At 41.0% G+C, this 22,877-nt stretch overlaps 1 protein-coding gene across 1 annotated transcript in view; it reads left to right on the forward strand.

Moving 5' to 3' along the window:
• REPS2 (RALBP1 associated Eps domain containing 2) overlaps positions 1-22,877 on the forward strand; it is a 184,297-nt gene that overhangs the window by 56,374 nt on the left and 105,046 nt on the right. The window contains exons 2-5 of the mRNA XM_054715568.1: positions 3,673-3,796; positions 8,172-8,320; positions 12,688-12,814; positions 18,717-18,814. Coding sequence (XP_054571543.1) covers positions 3,673-3,796; positions 8,172-8,320; positions 12,688-12,814; positions 18,717-18,814 — 498 coding nt within the window. The remainder of the gene's footprint in view (positions 1-3,672; positions 3,797-8,171; positions 8,321-12,687; positions 12,815-18,716; positions 18,815-22,877) is intronic.

Genomic DNA, 22,877 nt, shown 5'->3' on the forward strand with positions numbered 1-22,877 from the left:
CAAAATCAATCCCATAGTGAGTGGTTTAGCAGCAATTTCAGTTATCTTTAAGAGCTTTTCAGTTCTATGTGGTAGTTATGGTAAAGGAATAACCGAGAGTTAACAATACTAAATTAAAGTTAAGTTGTTCACATACCAAGGATTCTAATTTCTTAATATTAGGAACTATTCTGCAAGATAACTATATTGATGTTGGAATTACACTAATGTAGCTGGTGTTTTTCTCTAGGTACAGGCAAGCCTGTACCTGAAAATGTGTAATTTATTCACAATAAAGGGATTGTATTATAAAACTCAGTTACTTTTAAAAAAATATTTTTAAATTGATTCTTAGAGAGAGAAAGGGAGAGGGAGAGAGAGAGAAACATCTATGTGAGGGTGAAACATCGATTGGCTGCCTTTTGTACACCCGCATTGAGACAGCAATCTGGGCATGTGCCCTGACCAGAAATCTAACCTGTGACCCTTCACTCCAAAGGCTGATGCTCTAACCATCGAGCCAAACCCGCCAGAGCAACAGTTACTTTTTATTTTTGAGAGTTGGTTCATTCACTTGATTGAGATTTTTTTGACTATATCCTGGGTGCCTATCCTTGTGCCTGGAGATGAATGGAACTTACCCCTTGTCCTTAGAGAGAAAACATTTTAATGAGAGGCAGAGATAAACATATAATATAATGTGATGTGTTTAAATATACATTAAAAGCTTGAATATGGAGAATTTCAAGGAGAATGAACCCTCATGAACCTATCATCTAATTTCAATAGTTTTCAACTCTTGGTCAGACTTGTTCCACCCATACTCCTCACTTACTTCCTTCTCTCCTTTTATTTGGAAGCAAGTCTAAGACAGTATATCATGTAAGTGATGTTTTTGGACATTTGAATAGTCAGAGAATATGCTTGGAAAATAAACCATACCTGGGGACTTGGGAAGAAGCATTGCAGTTAAATCTACTAGGGACTGAAGAGGTTCCAGTTCCAGGTGAATGAGATGGAACCCAACAGTTATTGAATACTAGAGGCCCGGTGCATGAATTCGTGCACTGGTGGGGTCACTTAGCCTGGCTGGCGATTGGGGCTGATTGGGGCCATGGGAGGTTGGCTGTAGGAGTGAACTGACCACCATGGGGAAGCTCCTGTGCTGAGCATCTGCCCCCTGGTGGTCAGTGCACATCATAGCGACTGGTTGTTCGGTTGCTTAAGCTTTTATATATATAGACTAGAGGCTCGGTGCATGAAATTTGTGCATGGAAGGGGGTGTCCCTCACCTGGCCTGCACCCTCTCCAATCTGAGACCCCTTGGGGGATGTCCGACTGCTGGTTTAGGCCCGATCCCGCAGTCGGACATACCTCTCACAACCCGAGACTGCTGGCTTCTAACAGCTCGCCTGCCTTTCTGTCTGATTGCCCCTAACTGATTCTGCCTGCCAGCCTGATTGCCCCCTAACCGCTCCCCTGCCAACCTGATTGACGCCTAACTGCTCCCCTGCCAGCCAATTGCCCACAACTGCTCTCCCCTGCTGGCCATCTTGTGGTGGCCATCTTGTGATGATAGGAGGGTGTCACACAAGGGTGCGAGGATCACCTAGGCTTTTATTAGTATGGACAGATTTATAAGTATTGTATTAGGTTCATTTAGCATATTATTTATTTATTTATTTATTTATTTATTTATTTATTTATCCTTCCAATAGTCTTATGAGGGAGAGAATATTTCTACTTTACATATGAAGAAATTAGGTTTCAGGCAGATTAAATTAACTTGCCCAAAGTCATAAAATTAATTAGTTTCTTCATTAAAAACCAACCTTGACTTTAAGGCTATTTCTTTATTTTATTTTTTAATACTCACCTGAGGATATTTTTTATTGATTTGAGAGAGAGAGAGAGAGAGAGAGAGAGAGAGAGAGAAGAGAGAGAAGAGAAGAGAAGAGAAGAGAAGAGAAGAGAAGAGAAGAAGAGAAGAGAGAAACATTGATCAGTTGCTTCCCATACTCATCCTGACTGGGAATTGAACCCACCACCTTTTGATGTATGGGTCAGCAATCCAACCAACTGAACCACACAGACCAGGGCTTTAAGGCTATTTAGTTTCTCATCTCCTATAGCATGTGCACTAGATACAGAGATATGAAAGGGCAAGATGTGTTTGGACAGTGGAGAAGCTGAATGCAACTACAGAACTGTGTGCATATGCGTGTGTGTCCTGAGATGAAACTAGGAAAAACTGCTCAGGGACAGGTTGTGAATGGGCCTTAATGTCATACTAAGGAGATGGAATTTTGTCCTGAGGGTGGTTGGGGATCCAGGCTGAGATGTCTTGAGGCATGAAAACAGTATTGCTAAATGAAAAAATGGTGCATGCAAAATAGTATGTGGTATTCTATTTGTATGAAGTATTGAATAACCAACAAGAAAAACACAGGTGTGCATCATACTAGTATATATCTATAATAATAAAAGCATAATATGCTAATTAGACCGGACGTCCTTCCGGATGTCCTTCCTTCTGGACAAAGCTGCAGTGTGGGGGGGGGGGGGCGGGGGGACTGCGGCCCCCAGCCATGGCAGTGGCAGGGGCCGTGGCAGAGGTGGCAGAGGCCCCCCAGCCGTGGTGGCAGCAGTGGACAGGGGCTGGGTCCAAGGCCCTTGCATGAATTTTGTGCATTGGGCCTCTAATATATATATATATATATATATATATATATATATATATATATATATAACATTTCTAGAAGAACATATACTGTTTTCCTCTGGGGCATAAAAAGTGGGGGATGCTTTTTAATTCTTCACACCCACTTACAATTATTTGAACTTTTGAGTATCTAAAAGTCATTGAATTTAAGTTATTTTAAACCAACAATAGGATATGTGTTAGTTTAAGGTCTACAAATGAAAGATTACAATAACTTTAAAAAATATATTTTTATTGATTTCAGAGAGGAAAGGAGAGAGAGAGAGAGAGAGAGAGAGAGAGAGAGAGAGAGAGAGAGAAACATCAATGATGAGAGAGTATCATTGATCAGCTGACTCCTGCATGCGCCCTACTGGGGATCAAGCCCGCAACCCGGGCATGTGCCCTTGACCAGAATCGAACCCAGGACCCTTCAGTCCACAGGCTGATGCTCTATCCACTGAGCCAAACCAGCTAGGGCACAATATCTTGAAAATACTTCTGTTTTATTCCTCTGAAACGAGCACTCAAGATGTAATTTTAATGCTTAGGAAATCATTTGCCTGATGACTTAAAAAATAATCACTTTTAATTTCGATCAACTAGGATCATCCACAGGTAGTGGAAATGACTAATCTGTTCTGTTTTCGCCCCCACTGACTTTCTAGATTTCATACATCAGAATCCACCCCCTGAAAAAGTCACTCTCTTTTGTAAGAAGAGTAACAGCCATCCTTTGTTATCTTTAATTTTATTGTTGAAAGAGGAGGAATAATCAGTCCTGAAACATCATGAGTAGGTAGAATTTAATTATCTGAATTGAATAACTCCCTGTAAACTGTAAGAAAAAGAAACCAGTGTGTACACATAGGTTCTCCAGGGACTTGTGGTTAGCTACACTGTGAAATCCTTGAGATTTCATAATATAGCTTGTCTCATTTTCCTGTTATGAAATGGGGTTTTTCAGCATCACTTTTCTTGTCTGTTTTCAGATCACGGAACTGTGTGGTGCCAAGCGCGTTGGTTATTTTGGTCCAACTCAGTTTTACATTGCCTTGAAATTAATTGCTGCAGCACAGTCTGGCCTCCCTGTGCGGATAGAGAGTATTAAATGTGGTAAGTAGCTCCCAGTTATACATTTTATTACCCATGACCCGTTTCTTATTTCTGAGAACCATTTTTAGTGGGTTTAAAGCCTATTCTATAAGCATTTGTGGAATTTCTTCTTGCTTTATCCAACTCCCCTGTAAACTGAAATAAGAAAACTTAGCAAGTATCTTAGTTTCTTTTTTTTTTTTAAAGTGGGAAACATTCAGAGAGCAACCTGAGATTAGTTCCTTTTAACTGACTTGCCATTAAAATAGATTTTGTTCTTTACCAGGAAGAGATTGGGACAGGAATTCCAGAGCCATGGCAAAAGAATAGCATTCAGTTTAATTTTCCACTTGAGTAATTTTTACTGTCATTTAAGGCTTTGTTCAGGACAAGGGGACGTGTAAGTGGGAGAGTCTGGGTGGAACTTCCCCCATTCTTTCTCTCTTGTCCTTGTCAGTCATATCAGCTCTGATCATCCTTTAATTCCCCAATTCTTGAAGCACCATTCTGATGATTACTAAGTACTTTGGGGGTACCAATTTTGGCAGAATGAAATTATCTTCTGAAAGTTTTGATTTAACATTTTCTTATCTTGCCATCCCTGCTCCCAACCCACTGTATACTTGAGCACTTTCCACAACTTGAACAAAAAGCAAAGCTCCAGACTCTTGTCATCATGTATTGGTTTTACAAATCTGTATGAAGAAGGTGAATACTCAGCACATCAAGGGATGTGCTGAGGTCCCCTGTAATTCTCTCTGATACAAATGACTTTCATATGTCCACACAGCATGCAGGGACTTTTTCCTTTTCCTCATATTGAGATGAAAACCACTCAGCTGTTTACACCTGTCCTATGAAGTCCCTGGTAGACCTTGAAGTGGGTTCAGGATTTATGGTTAGTCCATGGTAACCTTGTAGGACAACTCCAAATAGCTGAGAAGATTCTCATAGCTTGGGGAAACACAGCCCTTTTACCCTAACCATCAGAGGACTGTGATCATTCTGCTCATCTTTATCAAAAGCTTCGTGTATGTCAGGCACTGTCTCATTTAGTCTTCACAAGTCCTACATTCAGTATTTGTATCAGTTTGTGTTGCCTAGGATAAGCTGTGATAACAGACACCACTGAAATCTCAGTGTCATAACAAAACAATGGTTCGCTTCCTACTTTGCAGTGGGTGGGGGTGAACTCTAGGGCAGCTGCCCTCCATGTGGTGGCTCTGTTATTCTGGCTGCTTGTTCGTGTGGCACCTCCAGCACAGCACCTGTTCTCATAATTGCCAGAACAGAGAAATAGTTTCTCACCCTAGCAGTTAAATGCCTGGATGTGACTCATGTTACTGCTACTCACAGTGCATTGGCCAGAACTTGTCACATGATTCGTTGAACTGCAAAGCAGACTGGAGGGGATGTAATTTTCTCATGTGCCTGCAAAGAGAGAAGTGGCTGAACAATGGCAGTCTTTATTATGGGACTGTTATTATCCTTATCTTACAGATGTGGAAATTGAAGTTTAGGGCAGTTGAGTAACTTGCCTAAGGATGCAAGGCTAGTAGAGTTTGGAGCCAGGAGCTCAGCTGCCAGTTCCTATGCTCTTCATTGTTATGCAAAGTAACTTCTTCTTGATTATTCTTTCTGTTTAGTAAGTGCTGACTGTAATCTGTAATCATGGAATATTATCCAAATGGGGGAACAAATCTGACCCAAAAGGCATCCCTTGGTATTACATAATTTGGTTCCTTGAAACAAGTTTCTTGATGGAGCATAATTTCAGTGGCGCGTTTAGTGTTAATTGCAAGACATAGCAGTCACTGCTGTTAGTCACTTGCTGTAGTTAAACTTACATCACAGCGGATTTGTGGTAGGCACGGATGGTTTCCATTCCATTGTAAATGGGCATTAAGCTTTATTGTAGCATCTTCCAACTTTATCTTCTGGAGAAGTTAGAATTGCTTTGTTGTATATAAGAATGAAGTTCAGATACCTTTGTTGCTTATTTTAAGCAAGACTGAAATCTTGTACCTGCTTTGTGCCCAAATCTACAGTTCAGTTTCTGATGGGGTGGGGAATAGGTGGGAGGATTGCCTGTTATCACTTGTGTATAGGATTAACACTTTTCACAAATACAAGGCTTTCTCAGTTGTGTTTTATAAACCCTGATGCCTTTTACCTCTGACCTACAGAGCTTTAAATGCAAAAATAAAAAATAGAGGACACCCCTAGACATTCTAATCTGTTTAGCCTGGGCTATGGCCTGAACATTGGGATTTTTTTTTTAAAAAGATGTTTTTATTGATTTTAGAGAGGAAGGGAGAGTGAGAGAGAAATAGAAGTATCGACAAGGGAGAAACATAGATCGACTGCCTCTTGCATGCCCCCAACTGGGGATGGAGCCCACAACCTGGGCAGGTGCCCCGACCGGGAATTGAACCTGTGACCTCCTGGTTCTTAGGTTGACACTCAGCCACTGAGCCACACCTGCTGGGCTAAACATTGGGGTTTTAAAGAGCTCCTCAGGTGATTCTTATGTGCAACCAATGTTGAGAGTGCTTCTAATGAAAGCCAAGTGGAGCATTTTCAAGAGCTTTGCTTTAGCTACGAGTATTTGGTTATACCTGGGCCTAAACTGGGCTGAGGCAAGAGGCACCAAGGGTGCATAATTTAAGGGGGCACTCAGTCTCAGGGCCCTGCAAGTGTCGAGTCTGCATTTACTAGTACATGGCCCTGAGAGTGAGTGCATCCTTAAATATTGGCACTAGGCATCTCTTGCCTCACCTTAGCCAGAGCTGAGTTAAACAGCCAGGGTTATCTGTTGAACACCAGTAAAATACTGGTCAGGGGGCTTGCAAAGGCTGTACCATTTACTTCTCCACCCATCCTCATGTACTCAGAAGTAGAATCATCCTCTCTTGGGCAGATCAGAGTACAAATTATTTATGTGATCTTGTTCCATCTTTTTAGATCCCTTTTTGCAGACTGAGTGGAAACAAATACCTTTCTGAGAAGACACCATAGGATTAGCTTATATTTGATTTACTTTTCTCTTATGAAGCCCATTCCTGCTTTGAGTGCTGGAGAGCTGCTGAAGTTGGGAAACATTAAAACAGTAAAAGAAAAAAAATGGCAGCCATCCTCTCTTTAGGAGAGTCTTGGTTTAATTTTCCAGATTGGTTATCCTATTTAAGTCTCTTGGGCCCTTGGCTGATTGATCACGCAGGGATCTGTCATATTGCCTACTTCTTTGAATCAAATGTGGACATAGCAACTAAAAATAAACATGATGTGGATATTAGAGAACCAGGGGCCTTCTTTGCCTGGGGAACTCGGATACTTGCTGTTGCTAAGATGTTTTCTGGCTTTAGCACAGCATCAATCATTGGAAATGCAGCTGTGTTTTTAGAATAGCGAGCTGATAGGAGCGCAAAGGCACACTGAGTATTATCCTGAACAGTGGATACAGATGCAAATCATTATGCGCAATTCACAATATTATCCCCATTTTTGGAGTTGTTTGTGTTGTGTAATTTGCTGTGCTGAGAACTAGAAGTGTGCCAAAGCATTATTTTTGTTTTCAGAATAGTTTTGTCAGATTTGAAAGATAAGAAAATATATCAGACTGTTTCATTTCAGTTCTTTGTAGCATTGTGAGTGTGGCTAATGGTTTTGACAGTAGGATCTGGCTGAACATTGAACTAATTGCTTTAACTTGATACCATTTTCCTTATTCCATTATGAAAAGACTACTGGAGATTGAATGTGAACGTTTATTAAGGAATAACATAGGATAAGAAACTGTTCTGCCCTGGGAAGGAAGGACCTTTCTGTAGGGCAGCAGCACTGGCACTAGTCAAGAGCCAGCTCTGGCACAGATGAGCTGTGTGGTCTTGGGGATGTTATTTAGCACTTCAAATGATTGATATCTATTTCCACATCTGTAAGTGAAGGCTAATGATAGTCTTACCTTATTGAGTTGTTGTGAGGATTAAATGAGCTAATATTTGCAGATCTTAATACAGTGTCTGGCATATAATAAGTGCTCTATAAGTTTTGCTTGCTACCATTTGTCACTTATTTATATAATATCACATTCTTTTTTTTTTCTTGGTGCTGAAATAAAGGATGAAGTGGGAGATGAGTCCAAACTCTGAATTAGGGCTACGAAGACTTGATGGCATTTAAAAATGTTAAGCCAGAATACTTTGGTAAAACTGGTAGCATTTTTCTGTCTTGACATTATTATAGGAGTCCTTATTGTGTCGAAATAAAAATTTAATCTATATTTAGTGCTCTGGAAAATTTCCTCAAAAGTGATTCATCTTTTGGACAGTGAGTTCCCCTTTCCTCAGTTCTAAAATAAAGTCTCACTTCAGCTTCTCTGATTCTGGTCCTAAAGAATTGCCGCTGCCTCGATTTATGATGTCAAAGACCGACAGTGACATACGATTTGGGAACTCGGCTGAGCTGCATGGAACTAAGGCTCAAATTCCATATTTAATCTCGGAAAAAAATACCTTCAAAAGAATGGATGATGAGGATAAACAGGTAAACAATCTGACCAGGCATGTGCATTTGACTGACCATGAAACCTCACATAGCAGTGCCTCTTATCTGCTGTCAAGCTTCCAGCAAATCTCACCATCTGGGCTACAATTACAGACTTGGAAGTGAGCCAGTGAAATTTCCTTGTAGCAAGAAATAGAGGCCAAATGCATAGGAATTATCATGAGCCACCCATGGGCCCTTTAGAGCCTACATTAATGTAGAATTGTGTCCAAAGTAAGGCCACCGATTTAGCACACTCATTTGATTAATCTATTTCCAAATGAGTTTTTTGAAATTAACTTTTAGGAGTTTTCCAAGAAAGTCTGGTGGAAAGGTTTCTCTGGCTAGATATGTTTGGAGAATGCTGCTTCATATACTATTCTGGGGGAAAGACTAAATCCTCAGTCTTGGAGATTCATGGTGCACATTAGCACATTAAATGCCCTGAGAAGTCCTGCAATAAAGAGACCTGGAGATCTTTATTTACTAAACTTCTTTTACCAGGGCATCTTTTTTGGGGGTGCATGCTTGGAATGCACCTTGAGAACTACTGTCATTGCACATTAGCAAGTTAGGAACAAGAATAGGGAGGATGGGCTTTTAAAATTAGACCACTAATTATAATAGTCAGATGGTGATTGGTAGGGACAAAAGTGTAAAATGCCAGAAAAGTGAGCCTATCAAGAAAAGGTAAATAGTCTAACACATTAGTAAATCCTGAAGTCATCAAGGTACTGCTCTTACTTTTAATAAAGATATTGAATCATGCAGACAAGTCAATTATGTTAAATATAGTATTGTCTATAAGGCAAATCAATTTGTTATATTTTAGGAAGATGAATAAAAAATATATATATTTGGGGGTGTCTGTGTCCATTGGTTAGGCTTATATGCATGCATACAAGTCCTTTGGTTGATCTCTCCCCCTACCCCCCCACCCTTCCCTACCTTCCCTCTGAGGTTTGATGGTCTGATCATATATTTTTTTGTTAAACCTCACCTGAGAATATTCTCCCATTGATTTTTTAAAAGAGAGATTGGAAGGGAGGGGGAGAGACGCAGAGAGAGAAACATCAATGTGAGAGAGACACATCGATTGGTTGCCTCCCACGTGAGCCCTGACCAGGGCCGGGAATTAAGCCTGCAACCAAGGTACATGCCCTTGATGAATTGAACCTGGGACCCTTCAGTCTGCAGGATGATGCTCTATCCACTGAGTCAAACTGGCTAGGGTAAAAATGTTTTTAAGATGTAGTGAAATTAAAGTTGGAGAACTAATTTATATGGCTCACCCTGATAATGCTGGATATCTGAGGTCTTGCTGCAGAAGTTTTATACTTATCTATCTATCTATCTATCTATCTATCTATCTATCTATCTATCTATCTATCTATCTATATAAAAGCCTAAGTGTCCGTCCGACGATCTGACCAGTAGCTATGATGTTCACTGACCACCAGGGGGCAGAAGCTCATTGTAGGAGCTTCCATGATGCGCACTGGTCATTTAAAAATAAATGGCACCACAGACCTGGTGCCAACAAACTAACACTTGGCTTCCCCTAAGTGGGACACAGGCCCCGCCACTACCCCAGGGCGACAGCCCACCAAATTGCAGTCTAGGAACATGACTTGCTTTATAACTAGGTGCAAACATTTTACACTTTAACCAAATGTTTGTGACGCATTTTCATGTGCCTCATCTCATTTGATCCTCACAGAAGTCCTGGAGTAGGTAGATAGGAGATTCGGTGGAAGCTGGAAAATGGAGATTTAGAAAGCTTAGAAACTTGACCCGACTGAAAAGAAGTAAGAAATGGTGGACCTTGAAAATGACTTCAGGTTTTCTCACTGCACAGAATATAGTCAAACACTGCTGCAGTTAAGTATTTTATTTACCCTTTGTTCTCCCTGGGTGATCTACCATAATAATCTGCTTCATGTTGGTATTTACTGCTGTGTTGCTGACAATTACCTGAAAGAGAAGTTGGGGTGCTTCACTGAGCTGGAAAAAGTTTAGTTAAATCAGAAAGCAGGTCTAATTAAGCAAGTTTATTGTAAAAAAAGCCTAATATGCAAATCGACCGAACGGTGGAACCACTGGTGGAATAACCAGTCACTATGATGCCTATTGACCACCAGGGGGCAGATACTCAACACAGGAGCTGCCCCCAGCCTGCAGGCCCCAGGCCAGCCAAGGTGGGTGCCAGCGGGGGCCCCCTAATTGCCCCAGAGAGGGAGGTAACCAGCAGCGGGGAGTGGGACTGGCTGGTGAGCAGGAGGTGGGGCCGGCCAGTGGCAGCAGCAGTGGGCGGGGCCAGCAAGCAGGTGGCACCAGGCCCACCAAGGCGGGTGCCAGCAGGGGCCCCCTGATTGCCACGCTGATCGCCCCACAGATCAGCCCTGATCGCCGGTCAGACTTAGGGACCCTACCCGTGTACGAATTTTGTGCACCGGGCCTCTAGTCTATATTAATAAAAGGGTAATATGCTAATTAGACCGGGTTGACCAGCCATCTTCCAGACATCCGACTTCCTTCTGGACAAAGCCATGGTGGTGGGGACCAAGGCAGAGGAAGTTAGGGGTGATCAGGCCAGCAGGGGAGGGCAGTTGGGGGCGAGATCAGGCCTGCAGGGGAGGGCAGTTGGGGGAGAGATCAGGCCGGCAGAGGAGGGCAGTTCGGGGCCATCAGGCAGGCAGGGGAGAGCAGTTAGGGATGAGATCAGGCTGGCAGGGGAGGGCAGTTAGGGGTGATCAGGCAGGTAGGCAGGGGGGCAAGGTAGGGGTGCTCAGGCTGGCAGGGGAGCAAGATAGAAGCGATCAGGCTGGCAGGGGGGCAAGGTAGGGGTGATCAGGCCAGCAGGCAGAGGGGTTAGGGGCGATCAGACAGGCAGGCAGGCGAGTGGTTAGGAGCCAGTCATCCTGGATTGCGAGAGAGATGTCTGACTGCTGGTTTAGGCAGTCAGACATCCCCTGAGGGGTCCCAGATTGGAGAGGGTGCAGGCCGGGCTGAGGAACCCCACTCCATGCATGAATTTTGTGCACCGGGCCTGTAGTATATATATAAAAGGCTAAGTTGACTTGCACATGCATGATACATATAAAACTTTCACTGGTGCCAGTTGCACGCATTATGTTTCAATCTATCATTGTCGATTGTGAATTTGATTGACACTCTATTATAGAGAAAGGGCGAATAGCAATATTAAAATATTTCTTCTAATTAATTTCAATGTGTATGAATCTGTGCACCAGGACACCAGTAATTTTATATTTAAGTGAGGTGTAGCATGTTCTTCAAGGATATATATAAAAAGGAGCATAGGAATCTTCAGTCACCACTATTTGGCATGCTTTCCTATCAGCATTTGGAGAGGAATGAGGGTTCACTATCCCAGGATGGTTGGTGCCCTGGGAACTTTCTGGACCCATCCCCTGGCTGTGTGAGTAAGGACACATCCTTTTGGCTGGGTTTATGCTAGGCCCACCCAATCTGTGAGTGTGAGCTTACAGTTCAAAGCAAATATTCTTTTATTTTTCTTGAAGAAAAGTCTTAATTGGTACCTCAGATTGCATTTTTTAGATTAATAGCAACTATATAGTGCCTGTGTTGATAAAACTTACTGTTTCTTTGATACTTGGGCACTCTGAAATTACCACTCTGTTGGTAGCAGTAAAAATACAGAGCAGGAAACCCAGTAGCAGAGTAAGGTTGCTTTTCTTGCCTAGGGTCCAACATCAGGTTCAAATTTGAATTGAGATTCTAATTGTAACATGTTTAAGGCTCCATCATAGTGTTTACGAGTGGGATAGTTGGAGTGGTTCACCCATAATTAACTATTTTGCAGTCTCTTGATGTAAAAATAAAAAAAAAAAAAACCACTTGCCATTTCACTTGGCATAGTAAGCTCTAAGAATATTTAGTATTAAGCATTTAAAATATTTTTAATAGCCACATTTGCTGGAAGACTTGATGAGTGTAAATCCAGAAAGAAAGGGCCTTTATTAATGAATGAAAATTGAATCTATCCACAAAGAGATCAAAATTGGGGAGTATGAATGTTATTTCTTGTGATGATCAGTGTCTTTTATTTTCCAAAGGAAAATATTATTGGAATAACTGAAAGTGTTCCAGGCTTGTTTTAATAATTTAGGTACCTGAGTACTGGCGAGACTTTATTCTCTGGGAGACTTTTGAATCCTCAGACACTGATTTTTAATCCAGCTGAATTTTTGAGAAAACATTTCCTCCATTTGTTAAACCAACTGGCTCACCAGCAGTAGAGCTGTGTTATACTTCATAACTGCAGCTTAGAGTGCCAGGCTTCTCCAGTGATTGCTTCTGAACTCTGCTCTGATTTTTTGAAGCAGGAAACACAGTCTCCTACGATGTCACCCCTCGCCTCCCCTCCTTCTTCTCCGCCTCATTACCAGAGGGTGCCCTTGAGCCATGGCTACAGCAAACTGCGGAGCAGCACGGAGCAGATGCATCCAGGTAAGAGGCAATCTGCAGGCCAGCTGTCCCAGGCAGGGTCTTAGAGACTCCTTAATCTATCAGGCAGCAATGCTGCCAGCTGCTGAATCTCCGGACTTAATTACCTCTGTCTTTGGGAACATGGCTCAATTTAATTTTATTCTCTCAAGCAAGGTTTAAAAAAATAAAATGAAATATATCTTAGTAATGCCTTGTCTCCTACAAACTTTAGACTTGTAAACAACGATTTAGATGATTTAATCTCTCATATACAGATTTCATCACACAGGAAAGTGGCATATTAAGGGGTTGTGTTGTTTTGGAAATGTTATTCTTTCCTGCAAACATACCAAGCATATTTTTTATAAGAACTGCTTTTATGGAATGACTTAAAAATATAACACTGCCAATGCAAAAGTGTTGATTCAACCGTTAAAGACTGATTACATAAATGGAATTATTTAGCTCTTGTGTTTGGGAATAAGAATACAGGAAATGGCAGGGAAAGCATTTTGCTGAGAAGTGTATAGAGTGTCCGTTGTGGGTTTGCCTGCTTGCTCACATCCAGGCTGTGCTGGCCATGCTATTGGTAAAATCCGTTAGTTGGTTCTAAGGATGACTTGCAGAGTTGGCTGCCTAGGCACAGTGCTGAAACTCCATAAATTCACTGCAGCAGCTTGTCCTCCTGGGGCTCAGACTCCTTGTTTAAGATATGACCAATGAAAGGTATTCTAGAATTGGATACCCATAATCCCCCTTTTCATTTTGTGGACTATGGCTGAAAATGACCCAGTTTCTGCAGGCTTTTGCTACATTGAAAATAGTGGTGACTTCTAGAGGGACACAGATATAAAATGTGTGCTAGCCTGGACTAGAGAGAGGCCGTAATCTTGCAGAAAGAAGCAGGCGTAGCATAATGGAAAAATCTTTTGATTGGAATCAGAAGGTGTGGGTTTATGTGACTAGCTATGTGACCTTGGGCAAGCCATTTAACTGCTCTGAAGCATGGTTTCTTCTCTTTTAAAGTGGAGTATCTTGTAGGGGTATTGTAAGGTTTAGTGAGAACGTGAGTATAAAATCTGATTAGAAATTAAGCCCTTTGCAAATGCAAGATGATATTGTAACAAGAAATCACTCTCCTGGAACTCGATTGTCCTGCTGATGTCTGCAACAAAATGGGGTTGAGAATTCATTTTCCTCTTACAGTCCAGCCCCCCTCCTGCCTGATTTCCCTGTTTTTAGAAGTGGGTTTTTAAAAATTCCTAATCTTATTTGGGCTTGGAAGTTGGAGTCCTGTGCCTAGCATGGTGCCTGATTTTTGATTTTTAATTCACAGGTGAGTCATTTTTGTTCAGTGTATCACCATGTTCCACCCTATCTTTTTTGCTATTCCTTAAAAACCTTGTCTGTACTAGCCTTATTTCATGGCCATTCTCTCCTCATCCCATTCAAATTGGGCTTCTGTTCCCCCAGTGGCAAGGAGATAACCTGCTTCTCTCCATCTTTTTTGACTCTTAGTGGCACCTGTCAAGGTTGTTCATGCCTTTATGCTTTTTTAAATCTGATTTTAAAAAGAGTCAGGTAAAAATTACATATGATAAAATGCACACATTTAAAATACTCAGTTTAGTTTTAACAAATGGATATACACATGTAACCACCATTTTGATCAAGAATAGAACATTCCCATCACCTCAGAGATGCCCCTTTCCAATCACCCTCTGCTCCCTAGTGCAAGCACTGTTCTGATTTTTATCACTTTAGATTAGTCTTGTCTTTTCTAGAACTTCATATAAATATAATCATACTGAATGACTGTACTCTTATTTGTCTGCCATCTTTCCCTCAGCATAGTGGTTGAGATTCATCCATATTGCGTATATCAGTAGTTTGTTCCTATTTATTACTCAGTAGTTATCCATCACATGAATGGATCACAGTTTGATGAGCTGTCCTCCTGTTGATGGACATTTGGGTTGTTTCCAGTGTTTGGCTGTTATGAATATGAGTGTGACATATATTGTAATTTCCCTGGCACCTAGGAGTGGAATTGCTAGACTTAGGGTAGATGTATGAGAAAGTACCAAAAGAGTTTTCCAAAGTGGCTCTATACATCCCACTGGCAATGTATGAGAGAGTTCATGCTCCTTGCAAGCATTTGGTATTCTCAGTGGTTTCTTTTTCTTCAGTGTTTTTAATTTTAGCCATTCTGTTAGATGTGAAGTACATCTTTTTGTGGTCATTCCTTTATTCTTGAAACATTGTTTTCTAAGTTTCTGTTATCCCTTCCTGGTTTTTCTCCTACATTATGATCCTTAGACTGATGAGCTGCTCTTCTAGAGGGTTCTTCTTTGTATAGCTTACCCATAGAGAGGAATCTGAGTGAACAGTCTCCTGTTTCTCAAGGAGTTGAGTTTCCTGGATCTAGCCATCAATTAGGAGGCTGTTAGGTCCCTGTAGCTAGGAACAAGGTCATTCATAAATAAAATGTTTACAGGCATTTCTATTTAGACTTCCCCATCTATGTAAGTCAAAGGAAGGGAGAATTTTTCTATCTGCAACTTGGGTCCATCTTGTGATTTTTGCTTCTAATTGATACTATTCATGTCAAAGCTTGTTAATTCCTGTTTTTATAATGTTGGTGGATTTCCCCCCAAAGGATTTTCTTTACCTATTTGCTTCCTTTTCTGTCATATATCTTTAGGTCAAGAAGTAAGAGAAGTTCACATGTCTTCCTTCTCTCTTTCCCCACATTTTCAGAACTCAATTTCTCCAACCCGGAATTCTCTTTCCTATTTTTGTACTCCATCTTACCTTTGGTCTAGACCAGCGGTTGCCAACCTTTCGGACCTCACAGACCACCCATGGTCCGCAGACCACTGGTTGGCGACCGCTGGGCTAGACAGTAGCATATCTAAAACCTGTTAAACCTTAGCGACTCTGGTACTAAGCAATCCAGAGTTATTTTTAGTTTCCACCTTTTCAGAAAGGAGTTTTGCTACTGGCATAATTTTCTTGTAATACATTTTCTGGGGCCATTTCCCTGTCCAATATTCTGCCATGATTCCTGGCTGGTGGGACATGTATTGAGTATGCTTTAAATCAGACTGAGCATCATCAGACCAGTCTGGAATTCAGAGCCCCTCTTCAGATTCTCTTGTGGGCTCCTGTTAGTTTCACTTGCTGGATATAGCTGTAGCTAATGTTCATTGCGTAAGACTTACGTGCCAGGCATCATGCCGAGGTCTTTATGTGCAGTATATTCTTCTTATCACAACCCTCAGAGGCACATAATGCTATCCATATTGTAAAAATAATGTTTAAATAATAGTAATACATGTATATAGTTAAATAATATTTACATGCCTATAGTAAATACAACTATTCTTCCCACTGAACTTGTTTCTGATCTCCAGAGGCAACTACTTTCAACTCTTTCACTTGTTTCTTCTGATGTCTAATGTGTTATCTCAGAATCAATATGTCTGTTCTGCTTTTTCTTATACATATTATTCTGATGTATTAATTCTAGGTATCTACTCACTTAAGAGCATGGGCTGTGATGTTCGTTTCCTGGCCCTAAAAGTAGACTTGGTGGGCCTACATTTCTCATTTCTGTCCATTTCCAGCCTGTGTGACCATGGGTTTTTCACTTTTCTGGGCTTCAGTTTCCTTTATCTGTGAAATAGAATAATCTCTGCCTCAGAGGTTTGCTTTGTGGATCAAATGAGAAATGTAAACATCTGTGCCTACCAGTTTCTGGCACATTGTAGGTGCTCAAATGTTCCCTAGTATTTTCTTTTGTGTTTTTTAGAATCTGATATTCATTTTATTTGTGAAATTCTTAAGTATTCTTGAAAGTCACCTTCTGGTCACCATTCACTGGGTTGACTGCAGATGTAGAGTCTTTATTGTGAAGTTACTCATGTCACTTCTAGTTTGACATGTACTGTTCTAGTTTGACATCGAATTTCCGATTGATGAAATCTTCAGAGTTTGTTTTATATTCCTATTTTTGGAGAAAAATGGTACTTCTAGTTCCTCATTAAACCTCTTGTAAGGGGATCTAAGAATTAATATTTTTTGCATTGAGGTGCATGTCTTGTGTTTTATTTGGGAGGAAGGAGAGTAGAGTTCAGATCCAGTTGTGGAATGAGACAGCAGTCAGATCAACGATGGCCTGACTATCAGCTGTGGTGCTGATAGAGCGGATCAGAGCATGAGTCTTAGACTTGTGACAGCATGGGCTTCAGACACCTTTCTAGTCACAGGCAGGTGTGGCTAATCCAGGCTTTCCACAGGAGTAAGAAGAGAAAATCTGCCCTCCAGGCCTGGCCTCTCCAAAAATGATCCTCCATGTGGCTGAGTCTTCATTCGGCCTGTTGATGAGCTAGGTCTGTCCCTTCCAAGGGAAGAAGGTCCTTGTAGGTGAGGGACTGGAGCCATGGGCCAGATGTCCTCCCCCACATGGTTCCCTCTTAGGCAGTAGAAGCTCCCTCTTTCTGAAGGGAACCAGAATCATGTAGGATCAGCTTCCCAGGGAAAGCTTATGACCATTAGTATCCCAACTATGATACAGTTTACTGTTGTCCAAACCTTCTGGCATTAAGAGTTTAATTTGGTGTTCCATCAAAGTGAAATGGTCTTAAAAAGCTTTCTCAACACCCGCCTACCAGCTGAGATTTATTTTTAAGATTTGGATTATGTGCTTCCTGTTTATGTTTCTTTTTCAATTTTTATATTTTTAATAATTCTTAGCAGAGTCTGAAAATACACTAAATGATTTGTTAGGCAATGATTTTGATATGTTAATGTGTTTTATTGTGTTATAATCTTGTGTTCCAGTTTCTTGGATGAAACACAATAAGCAGATGTGAGCCGAGGAGTTGTTTGTTATTCTTGATGTGCTGTTATTATACCTTCTTTGTTTTAAAAAGATCACACTGTGCTAAAGGTGCTGCACTGACAGGCTGCTCTGCTCTCTGTGCCTAATTTTACTTATAAGGAAACTACAGAAAGAGAGCATTTTACTTCTTTACATGCTTCCAAAAGCTCGAACTGTTAACCCAAACATATCAGAAATGGGTTCATCTTGGATGATAATTTCTCTTTTCTATTGGAGCTGCATACTACCTGGTTATGTTTAACTGTTTTTCTGCCCTATTGGCAAGGTCATTAAGTGTTCTGGAAATAAAAGGAATAAAAAAAGTGTTCATTTTTGTGTCTTAAAAACCTTTGTTTAAAAGGTAACAAAATTAATTTTAGTTTTTTTTTATCAAATGACAAAATAATAAATACAAAATACATTTATTCTTAGTAAAAAAAGGAAATAAAAAATAAAATAAAATACATTTATTCTTTTTTGTATTTTTCTCAACTTGGTTTCACATTCTTTCCAAAAAAGAAAAGAAGACAGTGCTATTTATTTCTCAAAAACAAACAAATAAAATAAATGATAATATTGAGCCTTAGTATTCAAAATGCATATACATTTACTTCTTTGCAAGGGTGGTGGGTAGGTGTAAGGGAATGAATGGAAGACTTTTAAATAGGAGGGTATATATAGAATTTACCTATCTCAAGAATTTGAACATTTATAACATGGCACTTTTCTAATGACTCTCATTGTTTTCTATCCCGATTTAGGTTCTCACCATTTCACCCTTATAATTTATTCCTAATCTTAACCTGATGTAAATATTTTCCTGCCTTATCATAAATTGGTTGGATATCTTTACATTGTTCAGTTAAATTGTACCCAGGGGCACCAAGGTTTGTTTGTCCTCGATGGCCCTATGCACATAATCTCTAATTCCTTTGATAATTCTGCCCTTAAAAGCAGACACTGTATCGGTTGGAGTGTGAAGTCATAATTCTTGGGTGGAATCTTTGTGTACCATGCTGACTTTCACTCCGATTTCAGCTCCTTATGAAGCTAGACAGCCCCTTGTCCAGCCTGAGGGACCCTCATCGGGGAATCAAGGAACCAAGCCGCCTCGGCATCAGGCTTCCCTCATCCGGGTAAGAGATGTTGTGGGGTTATGCCAGTGGGAGACTTTGGGGACATGGTTTTTTGATGGGCCCTCTTTTTTTTTTTTTTTTTTTGCAAGGAAGATATAAAACTGTCCCCTCATGCAAAGATTGTACTTCTTGTTCTGTTGCTTGTATATTTTCCTAAATCTTTTTTGATATGTATGTTCTGACTGTCTCTAGACTAATCCAGGCTGGTTCCTGGTCATTGGTATGTCTAAAATGCCCTTCCACCATCATCTACTTAATCATTAGGTACCTTCTTCAGGAGAGCTTTACTTTTCCCAGAACAGCCTGTTGTATCTCTGCCTTATTTATTCTTTATTATCATTCATCCAGTGGATAGTGCCCATTTGTTTTGTGCCTTTAATTACATTGCAAGCTTTTGGAAGGCAGAGGTAGTCCTTCTGTATTCTCCCTCAGTGCCTAGTTCAATGCTGTTTGGAGAGCAATTATTTTACAAGTGGCAGCAACTGCTCTTTCTCATATGTAATCGATACAAAAGAAATATTATGGTAGAAGCACAAGTGATATTTCAGTTTTTCCTGGCTACACCATCGCTTAGAACATTTCAGCTTTCCTTTCTCCAGTGTTTTCTCTTTTTTTATGTGTCTACCACTGTTTTCTTGTGTAGTATCTCTGAGCCCTGTGCTGGGGAAGTCATATTCTCAACAAAGGGTGTGTGTCTGCATGAGAGAAGTTATGAAAAAACTTGGTTCACTGTTTGACCCTAAAGACAAGAGGAAGTAGGGTGATTTGTATAACATTTCAACTGTCCAAGTTAGGAAGAGGATCATTTATGTGCAGGCAGTTCTACTCAAAATAGCAGGGTGGTGTCAGATACTCCCATAAGGAAGTGGGCTGGTGTCTGGACCAAAATAGACAAAGCTAAGGAAGATCGTGGTGTTCACTGAATACTCACTGGGAATGGGCACTGTTAGGCATGGTACAGAACATTATCTTCTAAGGTGATAGTACTCTGTGTACAGAGAACTTCCTTTTTAAAAAATCTTTATTGTTGAAAGTATTACACATGTCCCCCTTTTTCCCCATTGAACTTCCCTAGCCCCCCTCCACCCCATACAAAGAACTTTCTTAAATACAATAATTTAGCTATAAGCAGGGTACTTATATTTAGTGTTCCTTGCCAATATAATATCTAGGTGCTGTTATATCTATTAGTATAGATGAGTTAACCAACTGAGAGAGGTTAAGTAATGGGTCTAAGGTTATAGTCATAATTCCTAAGTAGCAGAACAGGAATTTGAACCCAGGCCTGCCCAATGTCAAAACCTTCACTTCAAAATACTTTGCTATATGTTAGAGTCCCATGTTAGAAGGAGGTTAGGTTCTAAAGTTTCTGCATAAATAAACACTGGGTGTAGTGAAAAAATATTCCTGAAAATACCTTATTGGTACCACATTGGAGAGCCAAGATGCCATTCCCTCCTAGTTCCCATAGAGCTCAATTTTACCCTGGAGTTAGAACAGACAGCTGTTTCTTCAGATAAGCCCCAGATGTAGTAGTTGGCTGTGTTTAGAGGTCCTGTGGTATAAAAATATGTCTTTAAACACTAGAATTACACCCACGGTGGAGTGATGGTTACATTAGGAAAGGTATAGGAGGGACTGGGGTTCATCTAAAAAATTCCCAGCGTGTGGCTGTGCATGTTTATGCAGAGTATATTCTAGCACCGTGGAGACCAAATTCTTAACAGAGTGTCGGTCAAACAGGCAGTAAGTCATGAACTTAACAGGTCAGATGGGGCTCACTAGGCCTTCTACCTGGCTCCCTGTTAGGGATGGCCATGAGCTCTAGCTTGAATTGGTGTTCTGTGACTTCTCTTCGAATCTCTAGGTCCATTTTTCTTCTGATAAAAATGCATTGATCCTGGGCATTTCACTCAACTAATGTTTACTAAACACCTATTATGTGCTAAGTACTGTGTTGAGAATACAAAAATGAGGCATAGCACTCCCATTCTCTGCCTTCATGAAGCTTATAGGCTATTGGAGGAGATGGCCATTAATCCAACAATCAGAATGTGATGCGATGGAAATTACACTGTGCTTTGAGGGTGAAAAGTGGCAGGGGGGCGGTTATGACCTCACCTTGGCAGGCAGGGAGTGATCAAGGAAGGCTTCCAGCAGGGAGTAACACTTGAGTTGAAATGAGAATGATTCCTAAGTGTTAAGCAGGTGGATGGGTAGGATTGAAGGAAGAAGGCAATAAGATAGAGGGAACTGCACACAGACATTTTCTATGCTTAGCATTTTATACACATCATCTCTTTCACTGTTCACAGCTATTTTATGAGGTAATTCCTGTTATTATTCCATTTTTCAGCTGCTAAAACCTGAGGTTTAAAAGACCTTATTTAATTTACTCAAGGTTGCAGCCAGGAAGTGGTAGGCTGGAGGTCAAACACTGGACATGCTTCCTTAGTCTCTGGCTCAGGAACCGGATGGATGGTGATGTCATCTGTTAAACTAAGAGGCCTTGGATGAAAAACTGGTGTTGGGAGTAATAGGGAAAGATCATGAGTTCAGTGTTGGATGTTGGGAATTTGAGCTTTTGAGATAGCCAAGGGTAGGTGTCAGAAGGTAGGATATATGAGGCCAGAGCTTTGGGGAGAGTGAGGCTGGACATAAGTATTTGGCAGCAATTGGCCATTAGGAGGACTTATGGTATAGTGCAGAAAAAAACCAGACAGGTGCTTGCCCAGGCCTAGCCAAACTCTGTGTGACCTTGGGGCAAGTTGCTTCTCTTTTCTGTAATATGAATGACTTGGAATGGATTTCACAGTCCATTGTAATAATCTGCAACAGTCTGATTTCCTTAATGTTTGTTTGGCATCAGTGGAGTTTCTCCCCCTCCTGTTTGGAGCATTGCCTTCTGTTTAAGATGAGAGCAAGGGGCCTTTTTTGGGACAGCAGTATGTGGTTTTCATGGCTGATGTGTTTTTCTTTCTTTAGTTCTTAGGTTTCCTTCTTATGCCTGTCAACTTGGTTTGGCTGGGCTTCATGTCCCAGAAAGCAGAATGCCAACCTGAATTAGTCATGTAGGGGAGGGGATCTGAAGTGAAGGTTCTTGGTGGAAGAGGATTAATACGGATTCGGCATGGTGCTAGGCCAGGCCAGGGTAACTAATTCCCCTCATGTTGCCATTTTAATGTGCTGATGGCAGCTTCCCCTGTGGCCTTGTATTCAAGTCCTTCCTGCCTGATTAGAAGGGGTGACCTCTGGGTACTGAGGGAGGCTTTTAAGGACCCTGATCCAACTCTGTTGCAGCTCATGGGCTTTGCATTTTAGAGGTACTTATGCCAAAATCAGCACCCAGACTTTGGAATGAATACTCTTTCTGGTTAATGTTTTAGGAATTTCGGGTTTTCTTTTATTCAGATGGTGGATGGTTGATAGTGGTTTGTAAAGAAGTAAAGTCTCCTTTTCTGTTTCATCTTTTATCTCATGTTTATAGTTCATTTTATGGTTTACTTTTCATAAGTTATCCTAACTGTAGACTATGTAGGCATTTGTAATTTTGCTGGCATAAGATTTAGAATTGCCTCTTCTTCTTCCACTTCACTCCACTGCCTCTGTTTTTGCCACGGTTGCGAGAAATTACCTTGTATTAAGTCCCTGTCTCATTGACCCCTTAGCAGCTTTTGACACTGCCTCATCACTTAGTGTCCATGATGCTGTCCCCTACTGCTTCTATGACTATCTCTTCCTGATCTTTTTCATTTCTCCTTCCTCTGCCTGTCCCATACATGTTGGAGCGCCCTAGATCCAATTCTCACTCTATTACTCTTTAGTTATGTGGAGGTTGATGACCACATATCTCCATCTGTCAGTCATCTTCACTTTAATGTCCCACTGTCACCTTACACATCTTTCCCAGAAAACCAGCTTTCACTCTTCTATTCCGGGCTCCATCCACTAATTGGCACATGCTTGTGGCCATTGTCTCTGGTTTGGCTGTCTCTGACTCTTCTCTCACTCCTTCTGCCGATTGAGTTACCCAGTCTTGGCCATTTCACTTTCTAAATACCTC

This window comes from Eptesicus fuscus, chromosome 1, assembly GCF_027574615.1.
Source record: "Eptesicus fuscus isolate TK198812 chromosome 1, DD_ASM_mEF_20220401, whole genome shotgun sequence".
Taxonomy (NCBI): Eukaryota; Metazoa; Chordata; class Mammalia; order Chiroptera; family Vespertilionidae; genus Eptesicus; species Eptesicus fuscus.